This window comes from Trichoplusia ni, chromosome 1 (genome assembly GCF_003590095.1).
Source record: "Trichoplusia ni isolate ovarian cell line Hi5 chromosome 1, tn1, whole genome shotgun sequence".
In the NCBI taxonomy this organism is placed as follows: Eukaryota; Metazoa; Arthropoda; class Insecta; order Lepidoptera; family Noctuidae; genus Trichoplusia; species Trichoplusia ni.
The window spans coordinates 21,411,017-21,438,057 of NC_039478.1; the positions used below are offsets into that span (position 1 = coordinate 21,411,017).

General features: G+C 34.9%; 1 protein-coding gene across 1 annotated transcript; it reads left to right on the forward strand.

Moving 5' to 3' along the window:
* Positions 1–4,241: 4,241 nt before the first annotated feature.
* LOC113499155 (dorsal root ganglia homeobox protein-like) lies at positions 4,242–26,049 on the forward strand. The gene is made up of 7 exons (XM_026879508.1): positions 4,242–4,337; positions 6,495–6,612; positions 11,767–11,858; positions 12,163–12,264; positions 24,546–24,656; positions 25,003–25,166; positions 25,714–26,049. Exons 1-7 carry the CDS (start codon positions 4,320–4,322, stop codon positions 25,823–25,825), a joined length of 717 nt encoding a protein of 238 aa, XP_026735309.1. The 5' UTR covers positions 4,242–4,319; the 3' UTR covers positions 25,826–26,049.
* The last annotated feature ends 992 nt before the right edge of the window (positions 26,050–27,041 follow it).

Sequence of the window (27,041 nt, forward strand, 5' to 3'; positions counted from 1 at the left end):
ATATTTGTCACAATAGGCCACAATTGTCAAACAAACAAAAAAAAACACCCATTAAAATAGTTTAACATTAGATTAAAACCTCATTTATCAAAGGAACTTAATTTTAAAATCCTTCATTCGTTTCATCATTAAGTATTTTATTCGTGGATCGGATTGTCGCTCCGATTGAACCATTGGCCGCCATTAATAGTTAATTTAAACTGCTCAATTGATCTCCATTACACTCAGTAAAAGTTTGATATCAAATGGACGATCCGCATGCACAGTGATTAAATATTATTGATTGTTAGTTAGAGAAGCGGGTTCGAATCGTAAAATAATTTGTTTCAATTGATTTGATTTTTTAAATTTGTTTGCTGTGTGTTGTTTATTTTGATTTTAATGTTATTTAGTATTTGAATGTTTTTTTTTATTTGTTTTGTTTTCGCTTATTTTTGTCTCTTTCGTATGAATGATTACAAGTAAGTCCAATGTTTTTATCATTCAATAGATATTATCTCTGAAAATCATATTCATAAATTTATTTGTGTAGAAGAGGTAGAAACTTCTTGTTATATCTGTGTTAATTGAACAATGACTAAACAACGTTAAAAGGTAACAATGAAAACTAACGAATATTTTAAAATTTATTTAATTAAAATACAGTTTTGTACTTCGTGACAGCCCTGCGTGCGGATGAATATAACTAAAATTCAATAAAGTGTACTTCAATGAATTTCGCTTTCCGTATTTACTAATATTATTAACATTTATTATTGATATTTTGTAAAGTACTCCTCGAATCACAGTTCGTTAGGTAAAACGTTAAAAACGATTTTTATGCATCGTTTAGATTATTTTGAATATTAATTACTATGAAATAATTTAGTTCTGGTTAATAAATGCTAACATAGGCGCGCAATTTGTAACATTCTTTTTAATCAAGGACAAAAACAGTCATGTGTTATGTACAACACAAACACATACGTTATAAATATTACACACCATTCCATTCACAGCCCACACATAACACCTTTACTGATACAACTCTTATTATAATCTTCTTTCATTGGAGATTAAAAATAACAGCATTCGCATAAAAAACCACACACGCACACACACACATGAAACATAAATACATTTTACTATAGACTAATTAATACATTAACAGCTAAAGGTATACCGATACTTAATTACTAGATTTGAGTTGGTTAATTGATTAAATCGTAGTCGATTCCAAATTAAACGATACAAATACAATTTCGCAGCAAATTGTGTTTGCAAACGATATTGCTGTACTCATGTTTACGTTGCAGAGCAAAGCCATTCCAATATGCGTACTTATTCTGGTGGATCTGAAGCAGTTTCGAAACGTTTTGTATGCGTTACTGTTGCAATTATAGCTAGAAACAGAACAATGGCTTGCGCATTTGCTCTTTACATTTAAGGTTTTTTTTATCTAATCATAATAAAAAACTTTTTAATTTTTAGTGACCTACTTGTTCAGAATAATAAGCATTCATTCTTTAAACATAAACAAGGCCTTCCATTATCCGTCAACCAGAATCAAATAAGCTCTTAATATAATAAATACGAAAAGGTTTACGAGATAAATCATCAGTTCCCACATTTGACGGGACTGACAATGGGCCCGCGGCCCTCTTTTCCTCTTTTGCGTAACACAAGTGACGATAATCTCACCTCCGCAACACGGGAATGTGAAATGAAGTGCCTTTGCCTGCAATAAAGAAAAAAACATCCTTTTGAAATCCGAATGCTAATTCCTTTGGTTTTATTTTAATTCTATTATTTATAATGACTTAAATGGCTGTTTGGGATTTATTTTTAAAGCAAAGACAATTGTAGGTACTTGCGATGGTAATCGTGGTGTTCGGTTTTTAAGTGAGTTCTAGAAGTGTTAAGACTTTTTTTATAATTGAAATTTTGTACTTATGCTCTGGTAATTTAATTTTAAAAAGGAATATAAAATATCTGCAGAGTCTTGTTCGGTTGACAAGTTTCGCTGTATTGCTCAAATGTATTGAATTGACATTCCTTATCGAAAATTCACGGGTCTATGTGTAAATCAGCGCATGTTTTTCAAAATCTGACTCGTCTAATGGCGTTATGACGTAAAATTATAACAAAACCGTACCGAGTTTATAGTTAGTGCAATAAATGAAGCGTCAACAAGCGTTATTAAATAATATAGTGTGATTTAAATCTCGTTGAGCTGTTTTCTCGTTTCTCAATGCGGATAGCGGATCCAGTCGGTTTAATCTGCACAAGGTAATCGGTGTTTGCGATTTATCTAGCACTATTGGATGTCCTATGAAAGGAGTTTTATATTGTGAATAAATGTTTAAAATAAAACTTAGGGTTTGAAGAGAAAAGCCTAGAATTGATATAGTAATGAATGCCCGTATTTCATATTATACCAATTGTTTATAAAAGTATAATAGGAATTAAGATATCGCGTAATCACGAGTTGCAAGCACCAAGGTTGCATATCACTGTCAAAGAAAATTTAATTCCCTTATTTTCTTGTTCGTTGCCTTTTTTGTTTTAAAAATACCAATACCTAAACACACAATAAAAAAGCCAACAAAATAACAAAAAAAACAAGATCAAGAATAAATTCGACATTTAAAATTCAACTACATACCATACAATCTAAATTATTAAAAAAAAAAGTTAAAAAAATATCCGCTAAGGTTATGCACCGGGTATCGCGGATGCGGCCGGCGGTGGCGGCGGTGGGTGTAATACGGTAATGACACGACAATATAAATAGGATTAGTGTATCAGGAGGCAGGACCCCACGCGCGCAGACAGGACGAGCCAATACTCGTACAACACTGTGGGTCACATGTCAAATATGCTGGAAAAAATATAGAACCGAAAATCTATATTTTCGGGTTGAAAAATTTGTGAAACTTTTTGGTGATCGAATCCGCAATTTCATTATTATTATTTTTTTAATGAATTTGGTCTAGCGCAAAGTGCTTTCGTAGCTAATCTACAGGCTACAGCTTCGCTTTCCAGACAACCCGTTGTATGGAAAAAAATATGTCCAAATTTGAAATATTTTTTATTTTATTAATAAGACTAGTATACGGTTAATTTGACTTTAAAGTTCAAATGAGTAAGCACTACAAATAGAATCATTTAATAGACTATACTAACGTGCCAGCACAATTTTGTGATTTAAAAAAAAAGGAATTATAACAGTCACTCTAAACCTCTTATAAGCAGTCCTATAAGTTATTTAAACAGCTAAAATAGGATACTTTCAAACAAATTTCATCTTAAAACTAGCTTTATTAAAAAACAGCTTCAAATTAGCTCAAAATATCTGCATACGCACCATTTCTAAAACAAAACAAAAGTGTAATTCCGTTCATTAGCCAGCCAGTGCGAACGCAGACACTTATATGATCCCTTAATGAAAACGTGTAACCGTTAAGTAGATTGCCCGCCAGTTTTATAATCCGACCCGGATTATAGCAGAAAGTTCACGAATGTATTATAAATACGATCCTTCGTTTTAGTGTTAACAAAATTAGTTAAACATTACCACGTTAATGGGTTTATGTTAGTTTTGTACGAGTTTTGCGGAGTTTTTTTTTCATTTGCGAGGTTTTTATTAATGTTTTAATACAACTATTTTAAATAGAATAATTAACTGGCAATTTGGTCTAGTGGTTAATAACCTTTGGTCGTAGGTTCATTTTCTACCCGAGACAATGTTTGTGTGATGAGCACGATCATTTGTTCTATTTGGTCGTTTTTATCTATATTATGTAGGTGTCTTATTTAGAAATAATACATACAAATTTTTCTTTGCTTGAGACTGGATGGCGTTGAGATGAGAAGGTAAGATCTTCTCTCATCTCATCATGTGTCAAAGATCTACTTATAGTTTTAATTATGCTTATACATAGTTTTTTATTGTCAAACACATTTCTCGACTTCAACAATTGGGCATTAGGTTAGTAAATTATTCTTTTTTGTCCAAATTGTCCTGTATTTTGGCGCAGTGTGCTGACGTCAGTGCATCGAAAGCGCCCGCGCATCGTTTAGCCGCCTCATGGCTCCATTAATGTCATTTATACCGACGTCTCGTCCACACGTGGGTACTAGTTATATTGCAATTGGATTTCATTGCCATTTTCCTCTTGCAAATAAAGTTATGTCAGTGCGCGGATTTTTTTTTCTTAAATAATTTGTTTTTTTAAGTATTTAAAGTTACTTTTTAAATATATGTTGATTTGTTTCAATTTTTAATATGTGAAGTGTTTGATAGTTACTATTGAGTATTTGGTTGTGGGTCACGAATAATGATTTTTCATACAAAGGTGGGGTTATTAACTTAAGTTTATATTTCCAATATTTTGCATGGATATGATAAACATAGTTGTTTAGTATTAAATATGATTAAATGGTTATAATTATAGGCATTTTTTTATACTAAAATTATAAATTAAAAGTGTTAAGTAATTGACTTATAATTTCATAAATAGTCTTCGAAAAATCTAATTCGACCATCTTAATATGAATAGTGTCTAATGATTAAAGTTTTAATTTACCATGAGAAGTAGCAATACACCAGTATAAATGAGTTCATTCTGAATTAAGATTTTTCTGTAAGAAATCATTTAAAAAGGAAATTATCACGTAAATAAACAATCACCTAAAATTCAGTTAAATATGTACAAGACTACCAAAACTTCGAGAAAGCTAATTTTATTATTCTATCCCCATTCCATAAATATAAATCACAGCTATTATTATACCTACCCGAACAACCTGTGTGGACTGCACAGTGGTCTGGATGTCGCACGCTGCATGCAATCTAGCAATTTATTCATCGAAATTAATTGATTTATGACCAACGTGTCCTTACAACTGTCGCACAGTGCGCTCTTCAGAGCGGCAGTTTAATAAAATTGCCATTTTATTTGCTAATTGAGCAACGTTTGTTCCAGAATTTTATGGTTATTTATATTAGTAAAAGGTTACTAATATTAATTAATCTTATATAAAAAATTCTCGTGTCTTGTGTCTCGTGTAAACTCTTCCGAAACACCTTGAACGACATTTATGAAATTTTAAATGCACAATTAGTAGGTTTGAAAATCGGCAACCTAATGCTTTTTTAAGTATGTAATGATTTAAGCCAGAAATAACTTAAATTAAATTCCTTAAATAATTTACATGACAAAACAATGTTTTCCCTAACATTTAGTTATAATACTTGTAAAGTTTGTCCATACATCCTGAAACTTTAGCATTAAAAAATAAAAAAATAAAATAAAAAATAAAATTAAAAAGTATTTAATTAAAAGAATAAAATTAATTGTTAAGTGGATTTTACTTTATTAAACATGTTCATGTGGCTATGCGTTCAGTGGATTTGGAGTAGATTAAGACGTATTTTATTATTCCATTTTTAAAAAGGGAACGTTTTTGTAAGATGTAATTTGCATCAAACTTATAATGACGAAGACTACAAATTAATGTAACTGGGCTTTCTCAGTCTCCATTTCCCAGCATCTTGTCACAGTTTTATCTTTATAATTAGTACATAACATCATCTATAGATCCTTTAAAGACACCATCAGCTAGTCACCGCTCTCCAAAGCGCATAATAGCACGCACTACCATTAAAATTCCATTTTCTTCTTGACACAATTCAATCCACAATCAAAGAGTTTAGTAATCGTCTATGATCACAAGGGTGCGCCGGCCGGCGCACCGTAGATGTGTGAACTTAAAATAATTTAAATTCATTGCGCACGCGCATATTGCAAGGATTCGATCGCCTTATTATTAAGCGGCGTCATTCCTATGTTAATTTTGTGTTAGATTACTGATTGTCTTATGTTTTGTCGGTGCGTTTGACTTTCGATGTCAAGTAATTATTTGCAGTTTAAAAGTCGTGATACAATCCGTTTTATGACGGTTGTGATTCGTGTAATTGTTACGAATGGTGATGAATATTGATAATATTTTAACACTTATACCCTACTGTTAGGAAGAACACTTCTTTCATCCCTTAATGCGATTCCAATTTTTGGCTTCTGCGTAAAAAATAACAAGATGGCGTCCGGAATAAAAAAATGCCAAAAATAAAAACGTTATCTTTTTAACGTTTATTTGATTAGGACAAATTCAAATTAGTATTTTACACTCAATCAAATCAAAGGGTCGCATAGTGAATTGTTCTCGTAATAATCAATTTCGTAATTATACTTCACAGCTTATGCATATTAGCGAGACGTTGACGGGTTCCCACTAAATAAAGAAGTCAGTCGGAACCCGTGTCGGCTTATTAATAAGAGTTCACTCACAGTTTGACACCTCTATAACTATATTAGGTGACTAGGGAGACAAACAATAGTGTTAGATTTATTTTAACCCTTACCCTGTTAACCTAATGAATCTGAAGATTCTTCCAATTAGACTATAGATGCTTGGTCACACCTCGCTATATCTCGGTTGTGTTGTTCCAGCTGGCGAGCGGTGGCGGTGGCGGGCGCGGGCTGTTCTGCTACCACTGCCCGCCGAGCCTGCCGCCGCACCAGCACCGGCTGCCGACCCTCGAGTATCCCTTCACAGCCTCACATCCTTGTAAGTGGACCAACAATATTAAGGTTCAATGTAACTAGTAGCATTTAGATCTCGTATTCCTTTTTCTTGCATATATTATGGAACTTGCTATCTATATATATCTTCTAGCTAAAAGCCATAAATGTCGCACTTGCGACGATCGCACCGGATTACATAATACGGAAGAATTTTACAGGAATAAAATTCAACTGGACAAACAACGACTTTACCCCCTTCTTTAGTTTTCGTGTAATAACCGCGAAATTACCTGATGGTTACCTAGTTATTTTTTATTACAAAAAAACGGAGATGTTATATAAGCAAGAGTTTCGTTAGTTTCAGTCAGCTCTTTGATTACTATTTTCCATAACAACAGCATAGTCGTCTAAAACCGATTGTTTACCATCCATAAATCGACTTATAATCCGAAGTTTGTATCGTCAACATGACCGCCTAGTCCAGGAGTCGCGTCGCGTCGATTCCACTTATCGGCACAAACTTGAGTAACGCAATTACTTGGCCGGCTCTCGGCCTAATGATGTTATTCTTAGTTAAAGCTCTTGTCTCTTAACGATTTACTACTCGATTATGTTATTCGATTCGATAAAGATGTTATCGATACTCGTAATTGATCGTTGTTTTATAACTAGGTAACCAAGTTCCTTTCTATGTTTGATGTGTGTTACTGTTCTGAAATGTATTTTATAGATATATTTTAGCGTATTTTCTTTAGTAAGTTTTAAGCTTACATTGATCGTAACAAATATGGTTCAGAAACAAATTACGAGACCCGTGGAAATAACAATTGTTATCCAACTAGGTTTGTTCGTAAATGAAATTTTACAAACAACTAACAACAATTAAGCAGTTAACAAAACTACATGAAAGAGTTAAAAAAAACTCCTCAAAAGGCAAAAATCAGTTTCTTACCCCAACTGACTCGCGTGCCTAAGGGGTGGTAATGTGCTAATGAATAGAGAAGGCAGGGCGGGGGGCGCGCGGCATGCGCGGGGGGCGCGGCGGGGGCGCGCGGGGCGCGGGCTGGGGGCGCAGTGGGCGGTGCTCCCCCGGGATTGGTCGCCGCCGGCGCCATCTATTATTCATAAAATAGTTTTTGAGTCGCGCCGCCGGTCGCTTTAACTCACTTATTTTAACTTAATAAGTATCATGTCACTTTTGATTACTCCCTTAGCGTAATTTTTTTACTTAACACAACACCGATCAAAGGATCCTTAATAAAGTTATGAAGCAGCGTTATTTCATTAGGACCGTCGAAACTGACAGTCTGTCCGTTTGTAATTGCGTAAAAGTATTAATTTTTAAAATCTATTAACGTATTGCGGGTGGTTCTCCGCTCTCCGTTCGTTGCTCTCCCCGTTTGGGTGGAAGGCTGGAAGTTTTAAAGTGGTGAAGATAAAATGCTGCTAGATAAAAAAGCGGCTTAAACGAATCTATTAAAAATGTATAAGGCAATTTGGAGCGCGCTGTCGGAGCGGGGTTCTCATTAGCGCGCAATCACACCGCCGCGCCGCGCCGCCGCGGTCTGCGATCACCTTTATTAATTCTACAAGCACGAATGTGTGTTTAATTACCTTACAATGGGTTAAGGGTCATTTGCACCGCGAGAGCTTTTGTATATTAAAAAATTTGATATCTCATCTGAAGTGGTCAAACATTAAATTATTCGTGTGTTGTGTATAACTGGATAAGGAATACTTAGATGAAAGAAATTAAGCAAAAACTAAAAAGTAAAAAATAATTAAACCGTGAGATTTTTATAATTCCCTACATATTCTCGTGTCACTGGCGTTATCGTTGTGTCCGGTTGTGCAGCTCTCTCAAAAATGGTTCAGCTTAATAAGCTGATCGATGCTTACTGCTTGCTAGCACATATAATACATTTCCAAGAAGGAAATATCATTTATTTACTAATTATGGCAAAACATAATTTATATAACATGTTTGGAATTTAAAAGAGGCTACGACCTCTGTTTCAACATTTCTGTTCAGGATAGCCTGTTAGGAAATAGATACAACTCGCTTAAAAAATAACATCTATAAGTGATAACATTTATAGAATAAATTATTGCATTACATATGATATGTGAATTTATAATTATCTACGTTAAGTACACTACTACAATTATTTTCAATAAATTAAGTGTTTCTACATTTCATATGAAATAAACTAATCATGTTTCTCCGAAGCCTTGTCGCAATACTGTTTAAAATGTAAATTGTAATATACACCTAGTTTCAACATGCTACGCGAACTACTTTTAACTATTTAGTTAATGAGCTAGACACTAATTTAGGAAACATAATTTATTACTATGGGATACTGTGTGGAAGAAAGCCTCTTTTTAGAAAGCCGGTTAAAAATAACTAGATCATGAAATTGTCTTCATTTTCAGGGATCCCTAAGAAAAGGGTAAAAACGGACCCCTCATTTTCAACAAACGCTTCCAACTTTCTCAGAAAATGCAGTATGTCCGTCACTAGGCTGTTTCTCATGAACTGTAGTAGCTAGAAAGTTTAAATTTGTGAGATGATGAAATTCATTTGCCGCTAAAGTAATAAATATCAAAAATAAAGATCGAAATTAAGCAACGGCTGTTGCGGTTATATGTAGGTATATATTTTAGCACCAAACTGATTTGTTTTTTTTTTACCTATTTGAACTCAACCCTCAGAGTCCAGATGTCGTCTTGCACTTGGCCGGTTTTATTTATAGAGTTTACAATGCGCCCGAACATTGTTAACACACATAATTTCAATTAAAAAACAAAATAAAAACATCACAAAAAAAACGCCCAAAATAAAACCCATTAAACAAATTACAAAAACAGAAAAGCGTGGTCACCAAAATAAAACGGATCCCGAAATAAAAGCAATTTGCCTCTACGAACGTACAAAAATATTCATAAAACTTATAAATATCGAATTATTTTTTACTACAGCGTTCCATTACTGGCGAGCTAGTTAATCCTCCCGGTTTTGTCCAACTTTTTCCGCTGCACTCGAGCCCGGTATGAAACACTTTTTAATTTCCGGACTTTCAGATTTTTATCCCGCCAAGTTGATGGGCACTCAATTATTAACATTCAATTAATGTTTATTTATAATCTGTTATCTGGACGCTGCCGCTGGCGGAATCTTGTTTTGAATGGCAATAGGGTTATTTTATTTTGTAAAAATTTAAAAGTATTTTTTTTATTGAGAGTTTCGCTATTTTTGTAGTTTTGACGAATTATTTTCTCTTTTATTGTTAAAAGAGATTAGGTATAGGATTTTAATACTTTTTTCTAAATTAAAATTGGTGTCTTCAGATATTTTTACTAATACGATATACCTTCGATATTCTTGATATTGAAATGAACTTTCTAAAAAACAGACTTGAGTTCGGATTAAATTCAATGTTATTAAATTAAAGACAAGACAATAATTCAACAAAATAAAACAATAAATATCAAAGAAATAATAAAAGCTAAGTCAATAATAATTAAAACGGGCACACAGTGACTTTAAGCGAATAACAAAATTAATTTGCCGAGTGAATCGCTCGTACAAATGGCTCCAATTAATTCGGTCCATTAGGTCGCCGAGTCGCTTTGAAAAACAATATAACTAGAACATGTGCCTTTTTATCCTAGATCCAATAGATTGTTTTTGAAAATGTAGAAGGTAATGTAATTATATTCAGGAATCAATCAGGATCAGGATCGTGATATAGAGCTTGAATTTACATGTACCTGTTAACTATTTTTAAAGAGATTTAGATTTACAAAATAATTTATTTCATATACAAGAGAAAGAAAAACATTTGACGATTACATTTTCATACTCCTCTCTTGGTCAATTTTTGAAGAACAATTAACGGAAGAGTGAAAAAAAATCACAAAATGTGACAAAAAATCCTTCAGTTAAACTTTGGAAAATCAATATTCATTATTTCCAAATTTTCTATTGTATACTTTACTTATTAACGATAGCTATCATCAACAAATATCTCTTTTACTTTCGATCCACTGCTCTAAGTTCACCCTCAACTCGTAATTACTCGAATAAGACTCTACTGAACAATAAAAGTAGAGTCATGCAGTAATACGGCTATTAGGGTAGGTCTCGTCAAGTAATGTTCCCAACAACATTATCACAAGAATAATAGAAACATTAGGGTGACAGCCCTAGCGATTGTCACCCGATATATTGCGTCATTGTAGGGTGACCATGGGTTTTGGATGTAGTTCACATTTTAATTGTTTGTAGTGAGATTACGCTGAATTTCAAGACATGTCGTCGGTTATGCACATAATTATAAACGTGACAAAACTGTATGTCTCATTACATTTTGATTGATGAGTCATGAAAATGAAGATGTCTGTTGAAGTCACAGACAAGCAACGAATGTAAAAAAAACATAGCGAGTAAGCATATGTTTTACTTTTGGTTTAGCTTAGAAATTACTTTTGTTTAGTGTTAAAGCTACGCATATTTTGAGACTTACAATAAAATAAAATAAATACTATCTCCGAAAAATATGACATAAAACCGTTATAATAAAAGATAAGATACCAAGTATAATATAAGTAAAGTACTTAAATACTTACACAAAATGCATTAAATCCATATAAATTGTTTTTCTATAATTGTGATTATAATTTGTCCCATTCCTTGCTAAAACCTGGTCACAGTACATAGGGTCTCCACCTCATCAATTGGCGCGGACATGTTCGGATAGCTATAATAAACGCGGGGTAGGTTGGTACTCCCGATGTAATGGCGCGGTACTTCCGGTACCACTGATTGTCCCTTCGATTGCCAGATTTGAGACAATGTTTGGAAAGACTTATGCTTTATTGAATATATTTTGTTTATTTTAGGCTGAAATAATAAAGTTAGGGAGTAAGTGTATAGAGGAACTAGGAACTAGTCACTGAGGATTTTGAACGAACAGGCTAAAGGAAAACAAAAGCGCAAATAAATCACCCGTCAACTGTTTAACCGTAGCAACATAACCTTACCGTTGCTTAACCTTGCATTTGTACGGAAGCCTTCCTTTGTACAATTACGACTTGAATTGTATGACTTTTATTTATCCATAGACCCACCAATAGAACCTTTAAAAAATGACAGTATTATTTTTAATGTTGTATCTTATTGTTTGTGTGCCAGATACAAGCTACTCGTACCACCCGGCGATACACGATGACACGTTCGTGCGTCGGAAGCAGAGACGGAACCGCACCACCTTCACACTACAACAGGTAACGTGTGTAACAAATAGTATTAAAGGCAACGGAAAAACCATTAGTATCACGCATTTGTGTATAATGGTTTGGCGATTCCACTAGATTGCACTAAGTAGCTGTTAACAAGCACATGTCAAAAATATACTAAAAATTGAAAATCGGAATTAAGGAAGCGAGATTTCTTTCAGATTTTTTGCGACCTTATTAAATTAGGTTAGATTAGAATATTCTCTATTGTACACCATGGAATTACAGCAGTGATTATTATTAATCACAATTATAGGTGGATCAGTTAATTATAAATACTAATTTGTTTCAGTTGGAGGAGCTGGAGACGGCGTTTGCGCAGACGCACTACCCCGACGTGTTCACAAGAGAGGACCTCGCGCTTAAGATCAACCTCACCGAGGCTAGGGTGCAGGTCAGTTGATACGATTGCTTTTGATATATAAATACCGGTATATAAATGTCTTACTGTCTGAACATGGCTTCTTCATTAACTTGCTTTTTTACTGGTTGATAAAAACTGTCCTAGTTTGCTGCGTTTCCTTGATAAGAAATGTATGTACGTATGTATGAAATTATTCTGAGTTAGGTATATTGTAAAAAAAGTGACCAGATGCTATGCTGTGCAGTTAGTTGAGCCTTTGCTTCACAGCCTACGGGGTGATGTCAATAGTTATTATTGTTAGACTTTCAAAAAGTGGTCCTTTCTTACTCTTCTTAATAAAACTCACTTGGTAATCTCACTTAAATAAATGGATTTTGATTTTGATGACCTATAGTTATCCTCGCGATATTTTGTACCGTTTGTCAACCTGAGAATAATTCAGTAAGAACAATACAATTTATAAAAAGTATTATTTTCTCGGCATTGATTTCGAAAATGCAGCTACTTAGCATGGAACTATCAGACAACCACTTCATAAACCAAAATACATGATCCTTTAAAAATAACATCCTAATTCTATTCACTCAATCATTTACGATGTCAAGCAAGCAACATAAAGAGTTGGATATACGTCTCGCGTCCCGCCGCGTCACGTAGTCGCGTCCGCTCCAATAACGTCCACGTAACGTAGCCTCGTAAAACACGCCTTATCACGTATAACGTCAAGAGCCTTAAAATTTTCATATGTCATATATTTTTACAGTTACGAGATCCGCAGTTAAGATTTTTGGTACTTTAATACGGTTTGAGCTTTGCTAGATGTGAGATTGAGGTTTTCATATTTTTATTAAGTATTTTTATAGTTCAGTAATTATGAGAAATCGTTTCTGAGGGACTGCAATTTTTCAATTGCTTCAAACGGTAAAGATGTTAAAGTAGAACGAGTTCGATCCCCGTGTAGGAAAGCGTTTGTGTGATCTACAAATGCTTGACCTAATTCTGGATGTCTTTGTGCATGTGACTTGAAATCATTTGTGAATGTTTGGTAAACCTCCGCGGCACAAGGCTGCAATTCCTTAACGCGAATTTTTTATATAAAAAAGAAGCACTAAATTGAATAGTAGTTGGTAATTGATCCTTTCGCTACCTCATCTATCAAAGGTAGCATAATATATTAGTTAATACCATTCCAGAAGTCACTCACTAATGGTTACATAAATAGTGAATATATCATGATCTTTTTTAAAATTCATCGAAATAAAAAAAAAACACCCATAAAAAAGTAATGTATGAACGAACAGCCACGTTCCATTTATAAAGTTCAAATTCAGTATAAAAATCAATCTAGATTCAATATAGAGTTTGCAAACCGAAATTCATTTTCGATTTATTTTTTCGCATAACGTGCAATGCGGGGAGTGAATGATATTGAAATAGAGACCGAATCTATGAACGTATGAATGTAATGCGAGTGGCTCGGCACGAATGATGATGCTATCGGGTCAGAAAGCCTTTTTGAGAAATTGAGGTATGCAATGATATTTTTCTTTAATATTCAGTTGCATTTTAATTTTAAACTTTAAGGTTAGATACATACATAAACATAAAGTTCTAAGTATCTGCCAAATTATCATTCATCTCCTGGTGGAGTAAAACGGTTATAGTGCAAGTGAAACCGGTATTTTGGGGTATTTGTTACGTCCAAATGTGCGTTTTTTTTAGACATTGCTTCATCACTCGAATGACAAATTAAATTCTTGTCATGTAACCCCAAAATATTTTAATTTCCTATTCCTGTCTTGCCATGTAAAGCACTTTATCTAATTCAGCTGCCTCAAGGCTCCTAGCTCATATGTATAAAACAAGCGGGTCGCAGCAGCAGGCAGAACGAAGCCCGGTTTTAGGCAAATTGCTCCGCGCAACCCTGTTTTATTTATGTCGAAATAAAAATTGCCCAATTCCGGCGGTTGTACCACAATTTAGAGGCTCCGTCGCTTGGGACCGAGTGCTGTACTGTATGTGCTGAATGATAATACATATTAAGTGTAATTCGCGTTTATTTAGTTTAGTTAAATTACGATTTTGAGAATTAAATAACTTGGAGGAGTTGTTAAGGTTAGTTTAATACTGTTCAGAAAACAACGTATGAGATAGATGCTAGATATGCAAGACGTGACTATTGCACCCCATGGTTACTTTTAACATCACGTTTGTGTAAGCGGAGTACCTATTAAGAATTACTTACCTAAGAAGCGTAATTTCTAATAGTTTCTTAGTTACTTACCTCAATATAATAACTTCATTCCATAATCTTTCTAAATATATGTATACCAAAAACCAAATCTTTAGTTACAATAAAATCTGAAAATACCCGTTGTGACACAATTCCCGGAAAACAACCTCCATATGAAAACCTATTAGTATAAATTAGAGTTCTATTCGCGGCCTTACAGCATCAATAACCTGTCCCTCCACACGAGTGGCAGTAATTCTAAAGTTCCAATGTAATAACGGTCACATCAAACGCCAGAATTGACCGGCCCATCCCGGTAACACAGCCAATCGGCGTAACTACCGAACTAAGACAATATCCAATTTCGTTCTACCGTCGCGTCGAACATCCACTTCCATTAGTTAACTGCCATTGTCAAAACCCACTCTACTCTAGTTCGTTCCCAAAACCACCAAAACAGTTGAGAATTGAACATGTATGCCCATTTAAGATTGGTCTTCGATAGTTCATTGGTTTGTTCGGTTATCGGTGTAGTTGTAAGTGTTGCGGGGGGTGTGGGAGGTCAGGTGGGGCTGGTGGTCTGTAACGCGTTTAAGTCGCTCATCTCGGAATGGTATTACGGTATGAGGCTGTTACCCCGCGCCCCGCTAGCCCCCCGCCCCGCCCGCGTACCCCGCGCACACCTAGTGGCACGTGCTGTTCGGATTAAGGGTTGTCGCTCGTACAAACACTGTGGAGGCATTTGATGCATTGCGATAGTGGTGGCTTTAGCTAATTGAATGTCAGATCAGCCTTGAAATATCTTTAGGAATTTGTGATTGGAGGATTCTGTTTGTTTTAAACGAATATCGTTTAGTTAGGTCAGAAGTATGTGGCGGTAGTTAAAGTGAGATTCAAGCAGTCTAATTAGAATTTTTAATTGGGCTTGTAGCAAATGGTCCAATCCCATTCAATATCAATGGACTACCAAACAGAATTAATAAGTATTCTTACAAATACTTGCATCAATTTCAAAACAAAACAATACATGTAACGGTAGTATTCAGTATTTTTTATCACATTTGTTTATAAAAAAGTTTAAAAAAAAAAGGTTATCTTAGGTATTCACAAATTTCTCAAGAAGTTTTCTCCAAACGACCACAGGTCACAACAATACCTACCGCGGCAGCCCTATAAGAGCTTGGTAATATAATTGAGTCGGCTTTCAATTTGATTCGCATCCTCGCCCGGCTGCAGAGTGTCGGTGATAATTCGCCCGAAAAATATAAAAAGGAAGCTTTTGGGAGCAGCTGTCCGACATATTGGATTACAGCGAGGTGGGTGAGAACGCGCCGCCAATACCTACCGACATAACTTCTGATTGGGTTATTCTGCTATTGTTTATTAATTATAATTGTTTAAATAAGACCAAAAACTATAGATAAAAATGTTAAAGAGCGGTTTTATAACCCGTATTTTATCGGGAACGCCTGATTAGTTATGGACGATACTGGAGCCCTTATCAAGAGCTTTGTTTTAAGCATTTATTTTAATATTATTTCTGATAAGTTCATTTTTTTAGAAGCTTTATTTAGGTAATTTCATCTGTCCCTTTGTTTGTAAGCAAATCGTGAAAGTTAAATGTGTGCTGCTGCTGCAAATAAAATGTGATGACATGAAGCTGCACTGATTTTAAAATGACAAACGTTTTGGAGTCGTTTCATTCGTCTTGGGTACTCCTCAAGACATGTGAGACACGCTTGATGGCTTATAACCTTTTATCAGAAAACGCAAAAAGCAAACAAACTAAAAAGCTTATTTTTATATATGTAGTTATATAATTGGTATATATAGAATTATAGATGCCTGGCCTTAAGGATTCAGCTGCAAAAAACATTTCGCAAAAAGCGATTGTCTATAGAAACTTCATAACCTGGATTCCTGGATTTTCACCCAGTATCGCATTTGATACAGCAGAGAATAAGCTAAAGAAAAGTAATGATACTTAAAAAAAATACTCACAAAAAATAAACAACAGCTCAATTAAATAAAAGTGGGCACATCAAAAAAAATCTCCGCAAACAAAAAGTATATCAATATTTAGTCACAAAAACAAAAGAATTCACTTGAAAAAAAATTATAGCTCCCCCATTGGCGTGTAGGGCACTTGTGTAAAACAATAGGGTTGTCAGGCGTGTAAACAACACAGCGACACAATGCCACTTGAATTGGCGAGGCACGAGTAGGGTTGTCAATGAGTACTTAATTATTATTGTGTTGGTTCAAGTGGTGTGTTAAATGTTGCGATTATTTTGTAAAGATTGTTGTAAGTTTAAACATTATTTACATTTTATTTGATGAAAATTTGTTTATTTGTATAAAAAAACAAGCAAACGAATTCGATAGATATGGATTGAAATAGATAATAATTTCAGTCTTATAGATTACATTGCCTTCAAAATGGTTTTCTTTTTAAAAATGGTTGTCTGCGTCTTAAGTTTTAGTAAAACACACAAGATAACTATTCTTACACATGCTGTATTAATTACAATCACTATAAAATAACACTTAAAACTTTCAAGATGACTAAAGTCCTGAATAGTGTTGTGTATATAATGAAGCCAATTAACCGGAATCCCGAGGGGGCAACCCTACCGGCGTGCGACCCGGTCTAACGGCGCGGCGTATCGAAGTTTTGTCTACAGTTCTACACAAATTGGGGAAGTACACGGGGATGCATTGTGGACAGGCACGATGAGGTTAGGACTGTTTATTATTTTTCAGTGGTTAATGGTTGGTCTGGATGTAGACACAACAAGTGAACTAAGGCATCCTAGATAATCTATAGTATGTTAACAATACACGTACAGAACGTGTTACATGATTGAGATAAATCATTAATGGAATATTGTCATTTTTTAGTTGCTGCTAAATACAAACATTTCTAACACAGTGCCATTGTGGATAAGGTCATAAAAACTTTTCTCATAAAATAGATTAATAACTTTCTATAACGGCACGGAGGTGTATTCGCTAATATATAGTTTTTTGACAATTTCTAGATTCGCAACCCATTATACCTCGTTATTTTTCCCTTTAATGCTTTTGAATATGAACGTTTTAAGCGTGACTTTAAAAGCGTTACCGCTCCAAACACTTCACAGTACGTCTCCACATCTTTATTTTTGTATTTTTGACACTTGACGCGGCGGCACTCCGACTGCTGTACTTCATCAATCATTTTCCTCCTCAAATCAAATCAGGGGTGAAAACACGTCGCATTCCGTTTCCAAGGAGGTTGGATTAAATGCTGCTTGATTGGGCACGTTCCTGTGATGAAGAGCATCTTAACAATATGTCATTTAAATGTAATGTAAATTTTATATTTCTGTTTTTCTTAAAAAAGCGACTACCGCAGTAAGGTATTTAATGCTTGTGCCGCGGTTCTTTCTCAAACACAGGTCACAAGCACAGAGATATCCAGGCTCAGGACAAGCATTTCTGAATCACATAAACGATTGTTCAACGCAAAGATCGAACTCACGGCAAGTGGCGTACAGTGCCAACAGTGATAACCACTTGGCTATCCGTGCAGTCATGAGTTTATTTTTCTTTTTGTTATTTATACTTCAAGCCGTAAACGAATTAAGCAGTTTCCATCAGAATTGTAGCAGTTTAGAAGATTGCAATAATATTGGCTTGTAAATTAATGTCCCAGTGTTAGGCAAAAGCGTCTTTTGATATAGAGAAAAAAGAACAAAGCAAGTGTTCGTATAATTTTTGATACTGTTGAAGTTTCTTTACTAGTAAAAGGAATTTAGAAATAAATATTACCCATCTTTAATACCTGTCCGATTTCTATTTTCGTGAAAGTGTCTGGGTCTGTTCTCAAATGAAACGGCTTTTGACCTTTTTACAGATCAAATCTATAAATAGGCGGATCTATTCTAGGTAGATCAATATCGCAAGTCAATTGAATGTAAAGAACAGTGAATAATATAATATATCCTGGGACAACTCACACACGGTTATCTGATCCCAAGCTAAGCAGAGCTTGTGTTATGGTAACCAGACAACTGATAAACTTACTTATATGTTTCTAAATACATACATATTATAGATAAATTACAACCAGACACCAGAACAAATGATCATGCTCATCACACAAGATTTGTCCTGGGTGGGAATCGAACCCACGACCTCCGGTATAGCAGTCAGGGTCGCTAACCACTAGACCAACAGGCCCGGCAATGAATATATGACAGTGCCAAGATATGGTAAATTGGGTTAGTAGGAGACAGTTTAGAATGGGAAGCAAGAAAGTATTTCCTCTTCTTTTTTATTTAGTTAGAGGAATCCTCATTGACACACACCGCCTTGGGGATGGAAGTGGGCAGTGGGCAGTGCACTCTTACTAACTAAACCTATACCGCCGTGCAACGTCTCCCGCATTCCGTCTGTGCGCAGTACCTAATGCATAGCAATCGATCACTCACTGATATGGTCAAAAATGAACATGTCTCACAAGCCAAAAAAATACTCTCCATATATGCCAACTTTAAACCAAATTACGGGATTGACTAAAGCATCCATATCCTTAAACAACCTACCTTCTTCTTGACTTACTTTACCATTGTGGTCATAGAACAAACCTTACCAATAACCTAAGGCCAATCAAACACCACCAGCCAAACTCCCAGACACGTGTCACAACAACAGCGAAAAATTAAATACAATTTGTCGCAACACTATCCTCGTGTGACGTCACGTGACACTAGTGCAGCCCTCGCCCTAACCCTTCCGCGGCGCGTGCATCAAAAATTAACAGTGACAAATATTTGGTGTATGATATACAATTATGACAGTGATGGTAATTGGTTTATAAGAACAGTTAAATTCAGGTTGTCATTATGAGGGTTTGATGGCGGTGTTTTTGTGATTAGTTGTGTTTGTTAAATTGAAGTCATTGTATTAGGTTTGTAAAAGTTTTTGATGAATTGGCTTTAATCGAGACTCAATAAAGAAAGATTGGCTTTATGGAATAGGAAGGACATATGGAAATGAAGAAGCTAGGAAGAAGAGTTTAAGACAATTTGATATTAAGAAAGTAGAAAAAGAAAGGCTTTAAACACAAAAAGGTAGAACAGTTCGAAATTTATAGAGTTCACATTTTTATGTAACATTTCCATAACACTGATTTTCAAAATACTTCTAAAACCATCTCTAATCATAATATTACTAAAAACTCCAAATACCTCCACCCAACCCTGTAAAGGTTAACCAAATATCATAATATATCCTCCACAAAATTAGTTAAGAAACTCCTAAATACCGAGTTACAGTCGCGTGTCATCGCTGAGTGCAACAGAAGCCTGCCGAACGCCGATATACAGATAATTCGTCAGTAAACACGTTAACTCCGATACATCTTCCATTTTGCACGAATTACACCACTCCAGCGGAATCTAATTACTTATAGCGGTTTCTTAGAGTTACGAAATTCGGATGCGGTATGTCGGTAAGCGTTTTCGTGAACTTAGAGGGGTTATACAATGTTATGTGGTATTGGAAAGAAAAATTAAAATTTATGGGAACGAACGGAAAATCGTGGAAGGATTTGGGGGATGCCTTTGCCCAGCAGTTGGTCACAGTGGGCTAGAAAAAAAAGGCAATGATATTTGTTTTCGGCAAGTCGTGACTTTGACTTGTTAGTTCAATAAAATAAAGAGATTTGATTTATGTTACCGTTTAAAGAAGTGTAACTTATGTACGGCCGTCAATATAAAGCTTTGAAAAAGTATTTATATCGATTATGTATGGAGATTAGAGATAGTCGGTCTAAATTCTAAAGTTTTCTGCTAATTGTAGCATTAAAAGCTAATAAGGAAAATACTTCTTGGTTAATCTTTCAACACGAAAACTGCCATACGAAATGCGGGCGAAGCCAGAACCGAAAGATATATGAAGTATATCAAAATAGGGAACAATTTGCACTTTTGGAAAGTGACTTATATAAATCAAGAAACATTTACTCATGTACATTACCTATCTCCATCTCATTTTCATTTGCAGTCATTTAACAACCAAACAAAAACAGAGACTGATTTTATTTGATACCACATCGCCTTTTCGTTCATCGGTACCTAAGAAAGCTTCTCGCGTCTTAGTGGGGATAACGTTAGATTTGCCGGATCCCAAGAGGGGGGGGGGGGTGTAGGGGAGCAATTTGCCCCTAATCATGTGATGAAAAACTTAGCGGTACCGACATTACAACGATTATGGTTCGTGAAGATTCTATCTAATCAGTTTTGGGAATATGCTCGGTAATTTATTATGATAATTTTAGCGTGTACGGGATTATGATGTTACGTCTCGGTATTTTTGGGTTAAACTTACCTTGTGTCTTAATTTTGGGTGAATTTAATTGTTATAACTATTTTAAACGAAGTTTGTTTTGCAACGAGTAAATTACCTTAAAGGTATATAGAGTATCCTATATGCACAAATTTTCTATCATACGTTCGATAAATAAAAATAAATATAAAATGCTCAACATGCTTAAAAACATAACCGTACACACACATAATACACAACAAGCTCCTATTAACTTAACAATAAATAACATACACAAAAAAACATACATTTTTAACACTCCCGTAAAACTCGAACGTTCATCAACCAAAACAAACCAGCGTACCGTATAATCACTTAACGTAACCCCCCCTTAACATACGAGCTGTCACTTAAAACGAGTCGCGAAAACATTCCCCGCTACTTAAACAGTTTCGCCGCGGTTTCTTAACATATTTCCATGAGTCTTTAACGTTAACTTTCACGTTAACTCCTCGTATGAAGTGTTTTAAAACATTACTGCGGTGACGCAATTAAGGAGAAGTTTCGTTTAAGAAGGTGATGCATGGGGGTTATATTTTAAGTGGCGAGTTTGAGTTAAACTTTTTTGGTTTGAAATTAAATTTCCTCTCAACCTGTCTGCGCTTTGAAGTTTGTTTTATAAGTAGTAACTTTTTAATAATTTAATGGACGTTTTACCTGCTTGCTGGCTGAGAAATTAAATCACATGTCGTCATTTATTTTAACATACGTCACTCACTTTAAAATGGATACTTTGTGTACCTATGTGGTAAGTACGCAACGCAATGAACCTTGAAATAATATAATGGCCAGCAATCTAGCTCTTTAAACGGAAATTTCATTACTTATTAGAAACATGATTTTTATGAAGTACTATACTGTAAGTATACAGAAAACATAGTTTTTGAAACTCTACAGATAGCATTTATTCGCGATTTAATTAGCAATTTATAACCCAGTAGCTAATTTTGGAGTAAAACAAACATTAATATTTTTAAAAGAAAAACTAACAACTTACATAAAAAATGAAATACACTATTTGAATAAAAAAACTTCGATCGACAAACACTTCTCGTGGTACTTCAGCCAACAAAGTAAACCTAATCTAATATTCAAAGTCCACTTAAAGTGTCTTGCAACAAAGGGTGTAATTAAACTGGCGTTCCACACAATAAACGATATTTGTTATTATTTAAGAGAACTCAATGTGCTGGGTAAACGACAAACAATTCACACTTGCTAACAGAAGGTAATTACCGCTCCCCCAGTGTGTAGGACCCCTAATGATGGACCGACCAATTTGTGTTGACCCCTGTGTGCATGAGTTACATTGCTTTGTAAAAAAAATATTATAATAAAAAACAGGTCTAATAATATCTGCTTTTACTGAAAAAAAAGGAATAACAATGTTGGAATTTCCTTAAAAGAAGAATTAAAAGGGTGTTATTGTTTCGTTCCTATGTTTTAAGCCTTTTTTAACTATAATTATTGTAAGTTGTTTGGTGTTTTTCTTGATTTTGTCATTTCAGTTTCATAGTTTATTTTTCTGCTTTGTTTTTCGGAGTGTAAACATACCTAAGCCTTAATCGTAAATAATATGATTATAATAACATGTTATTTGTAAAGTATTTAACCATAAAATTCCATAGGCTATATTCACGTAACCAAAAAAAGAAACGGTTATATATTCTTCGACGCTTTTCACGTAGCACGAATTGGCGGGTCCACTAACAGTGGTTTTTGTCCAACGACATGTGTTTTCGTAGCACAATGGTGCTATAGGGTGGATTGGTTTGTAAATCATGACGTCGGTAATTTAGCGTTGAAAAGTACTTAGGAATTGTTTGTAGGTGCTAATGAGTCACTCGTTACTTGTTTATAAGTCCTACCCCATTTATAAATAGTATTTCTGCATGCAATTACGATAGGAACCCTTTCAATTATCGTAGATGATCGAAAAGGCATTTTTATAAATCAAAACAAAATCAAGTTTTTATTTCATGTAGGTCGTTTTCACGGCACTTTTAAAACGTCATAGACTTAATGACACGATGCACGGGTCCAAAATGACAATACTATTTTGAAGAATCTGCAAAAAAATCCATTAATTCACATTGATCTACAGCGTAATCGTATTCCAAAGCGTTTCATGTCGAAGAGTCGTCCATTTGTATCAAGCCTTCTTTGTAATTTTCAAACGAAATTTAGAGACTTAAATTCGAAAATAGGAATAATTTTCATGAAATAACTTGTACTACAAGCAAAGTTAGGGCTATATTTGCTGAACCTAATCTGAGTACTTAAAAGCGAATTATACATGTCAAAACTAGTACATCACACAACCAAAAATCTGACCACACAATGTACTTCTAAAGAATATTTAAAAAAGAACCACAAAGTACTTCTATTACTTACTCATTCTATAACAATAAAGTTGAAATCATCAGAATAAGGGTCCGGAGGGTTCGACACGTTCAAATATTAATTCAACCCTCGTAAGATAAAAACTATTAGGGCGGGCCTCGGATTATGGCCAGATTATTATTTTAACGAAATTAGCTTACTGCCGTTAAGGGACTCTCGTGCTCTTTGGTCCAAAGACTAAATTGTAGACTCGGCTTTCGTAACTGCAGAATATTTTGCCTAGATGAGGTATCTTGAGATTTGAAATTGCCTGTTGGCATAGTTTAATATCTGATGTAGTTAACTTTATCTTTATATGAATTGAGTACTATTCGGTTAACTTAAATTCCAGCGTTAGAAAAAAACCTAACAATAGAAAAAATCATCTTCTATTCAACTATTAATAACAAACAACTTATCGATAGCTTGTCTTACTATCTCTGTAAACATATGGAATGCGATAAGAAACTACGTAATAAGTAAGTATTGAAACAGTTACAAAAATAAAGAATTTAAAATGCCATCATAATTTGATGTTCACACAGTTAATGCCTACTCTCGCCGTTCTCCCCATCTGCCTCTAGATTTCGTAGCACTCACCCAACCGGGCTTATTAAAACTAAATTGCGAAAATTGCAGTACAAATGTGGCCCTGACGTATTTTGCTAACCGGCTTACATACCCCATTATAACAAGATCTCCTGAAGCTTACATTTAGCTTGACAACCGGTATCTTGTTAATCTGGGCTTTATTATGAGTCGACCAGTTTATCGAGACCTTTCGTAGCAAGTTAAGTGTGTAAGTTGGAAGGTCTTGTGGGTTGGTGTTTAACGTGCCCCTTATGCGATGATCTGTAATCTTGGAGTTATAAGTACAAAATAGGGTGGTAATGATGTGCTGTTACTGGCTACAGTGTTGACAGCCCGCCTATTGAGGATTACCCCGACAATGGACTATAAATTATATTTAGTTATATTTATGGTTGGAATAAAATTTTATTAGGTTTATGTTGGTTTTTACAAAAATGTCTTGTCATCACATTATTAGGATATAAAAATTGTTAGATGGATGGATAATGGGTAAGTCTGAGGACGGAATCATGCATTACTTTTAAAAAGTTTAGGTTAAGATGAGTCGAGTTGTGTGGATCCTTCAGTGTTGTGAATCTTACTCGCTTTTGACCGGTGAGCGTATAAAAAGGCCACATATTATGATTACATTTGGGTAAAGACTTTTTGCAACCTCTCTAACTTCTGACCAATTGAGAAGATTACCCCGATCTTTATACCTACTTACATTAACATGCTGCCCCCTTGTCATCAGGTGTGGTTCCAGAACCGAAGAGCGAAGTGGAGGAAGGCAGAACGCCTGAAAGAGGAACAACGGAAGAGGGAAGGGGATGTGCTCACCAAACGGGATCCCGCCGATGATAAGGTACTGGAGTTGTGCTGATTGTAGAGAACCTATTGGAAAAAACATGAAAGATGGAGATTATAAGTTTGTAGTCTCTGTCAGCGCTATTGTAGCTCCCAAATGGATGGCAAGATTTTCATTTTGTTTGTAAGTGTTAGTCAGAAACATATTTCATAAAAATTGGTCGAGCTTTTTAAAGATGTGGAGGTGAAAAATTTACCGTCGGGGTTTTTTTTAACACGTTCAGTGCCACCGACTAGCCCTGTTATATCAATATGAAAGTGTAATTGAAAAAACAAGGAATCTTAAAAACAGTCTTACCTATAGTACAGGTTACTTTATACCAATATTATTTTTTCTTAATCAGGGTTCATCAGAATGTGGTATGTCTCGCGGTTCGGCGGAGGCCTCCCCGGTGTCCGGCGCGGCGGGCTCTCCTCGCGCCTCGTCCCCCGTCACGCCGGGCTCACCGCGACGCTCACCACTGCGGTCGCCGAACCGATCGCCCAACAGATCGCCGAGACATGAAAGGTAAAGAAAGAGGGGTCATCAGAAATCTTCATCAGATAGATATTCAAAGAGTTTTTTATTTCGTTTTACCGTGAAATACGGAATACGAAATAAAAAACTCTTTTGGGTTTTAGTCGATAAAGTCTATTACCCATGTTTCACCTCGAAGGAGTAAAGGAAGGAAAGCAATTTGTAAAAATTTAATCATTCACAATATAAAATCTTTCCTTTTCAAGATATGATGATGATACATTTATCTTATTGATGGACTGTTTTTTTCTGTTTATTTAACTTTAATCGTTATTTTAATACATACATTTCTTAATTACATCGTTTGTAAATTATCAAATCGATGTATCAAATATAGATACTCAAAGATTGACTTGTAAAAAATGCCTTTTTAAACTTACCTAATATTTTTCTCACACAAATCTCGTAAATAGAAGTACTTCCGTTAGAAATGGTACCACTTGGCCTTTACATTTCGTTCTGAAAATCGAAATTATAATTAATACCGTATTAATACCTACTTGAATGAAACCTGTAGCTCTTCCTCATTCGTGACCAGGTCTGAAGCCAGCTGTCCGTCACCAGCGCCGTCGGTGGGCAGCGCCAGCTCGAGAGACGCCGCCATGGAGCAGCGCCCCCCTCACCATATCTTCTCACCCTTCGACCAGTGAGTATTATATTCTGATCATACATTAATATACAACGCGAGAGAGAAAAAGTGATAGTTCCTTTTTATACATATCAGCGATACCAAGTAAACACACTTTTATGAAGAGTGTTAATATACGAACTAAAAAAGGGACAAAAAATTGAGACTTTATCCGAATGTTTTCTTTAAATAGACTATCTGTTGCGCGCGAATTTGTCCGCGTTGTTATGAAGATATATGTTAGGAGTTTTCATAACTTCCCCCAATTTTTATAACATATTTAACACTGAATGTAACACAGATATATTTTTTCAAATCGGATCACTACTTCCTGAGATTATCGCGTTCAAACTAATAAACTCCTCAGCTTTATAACATTAGTTTAGATAATAACATGGAAAACATTCGTCATATGTAAGAACGGAACTTATCGTGTACCATAACAATGTTATAAGAGTCATCCACTACAAAGATATTCTTAGCCACACTTACTATAAACTTCCTAACAACACCACTGTAGCACAATACCACGACGTTCGTTAGTCCTAATTAATAGGACTATTATCCAACAAACTTTGCTGATCCGTTTTAATTAACCAATCAACGTAATGCTTTATTTAAATACACAAAAGTTACGAGCGGTTATGACAAGTGTAAGCGTGTGTGTTATGTTACACGATACCGGTGGAAGCAGAAGTTTTGATGAATATTTTTTTATGGATTGTTGGTGTTTTTAAAACGTGATTTTCTGGAGAAATTGTCTATTGGAATAACTATCTTATGTCATATAAGATACGGTCTAATATAACAGAGGGACATATGACAAAGATTTCCTATTTACATATTGACTGTCATGTATGTATTGTTCGTCGGTCACCGGTCATCGGTAACCTTCAAGACATACAAAGTTCTAATTTAAATAAATTCAAAAATGAAATTCACCAACATGAATATTTTAAGGGGTTTCGAGGGTGAGGACAGCTATTAGTCTTGAGTACATTATTTAATTAAATAAACTACCTTTAGAGTTTATTACTTGTGCTTTTTTATAATATATGTGAATTTCTATTTAATTCGCACTCCAGGGGTCAAATTAACAATTCTAATGCGCATCCTAAATCTTTGATTAAAGATTTTGTCTGTGGCTAGCTTAATCAAATTCTGCCAATTAAACTTTAACTTCGCATTTCTTTCCAATTGAAACTTCTGTTTTACTTATCACAGTGCACCATCGGTGG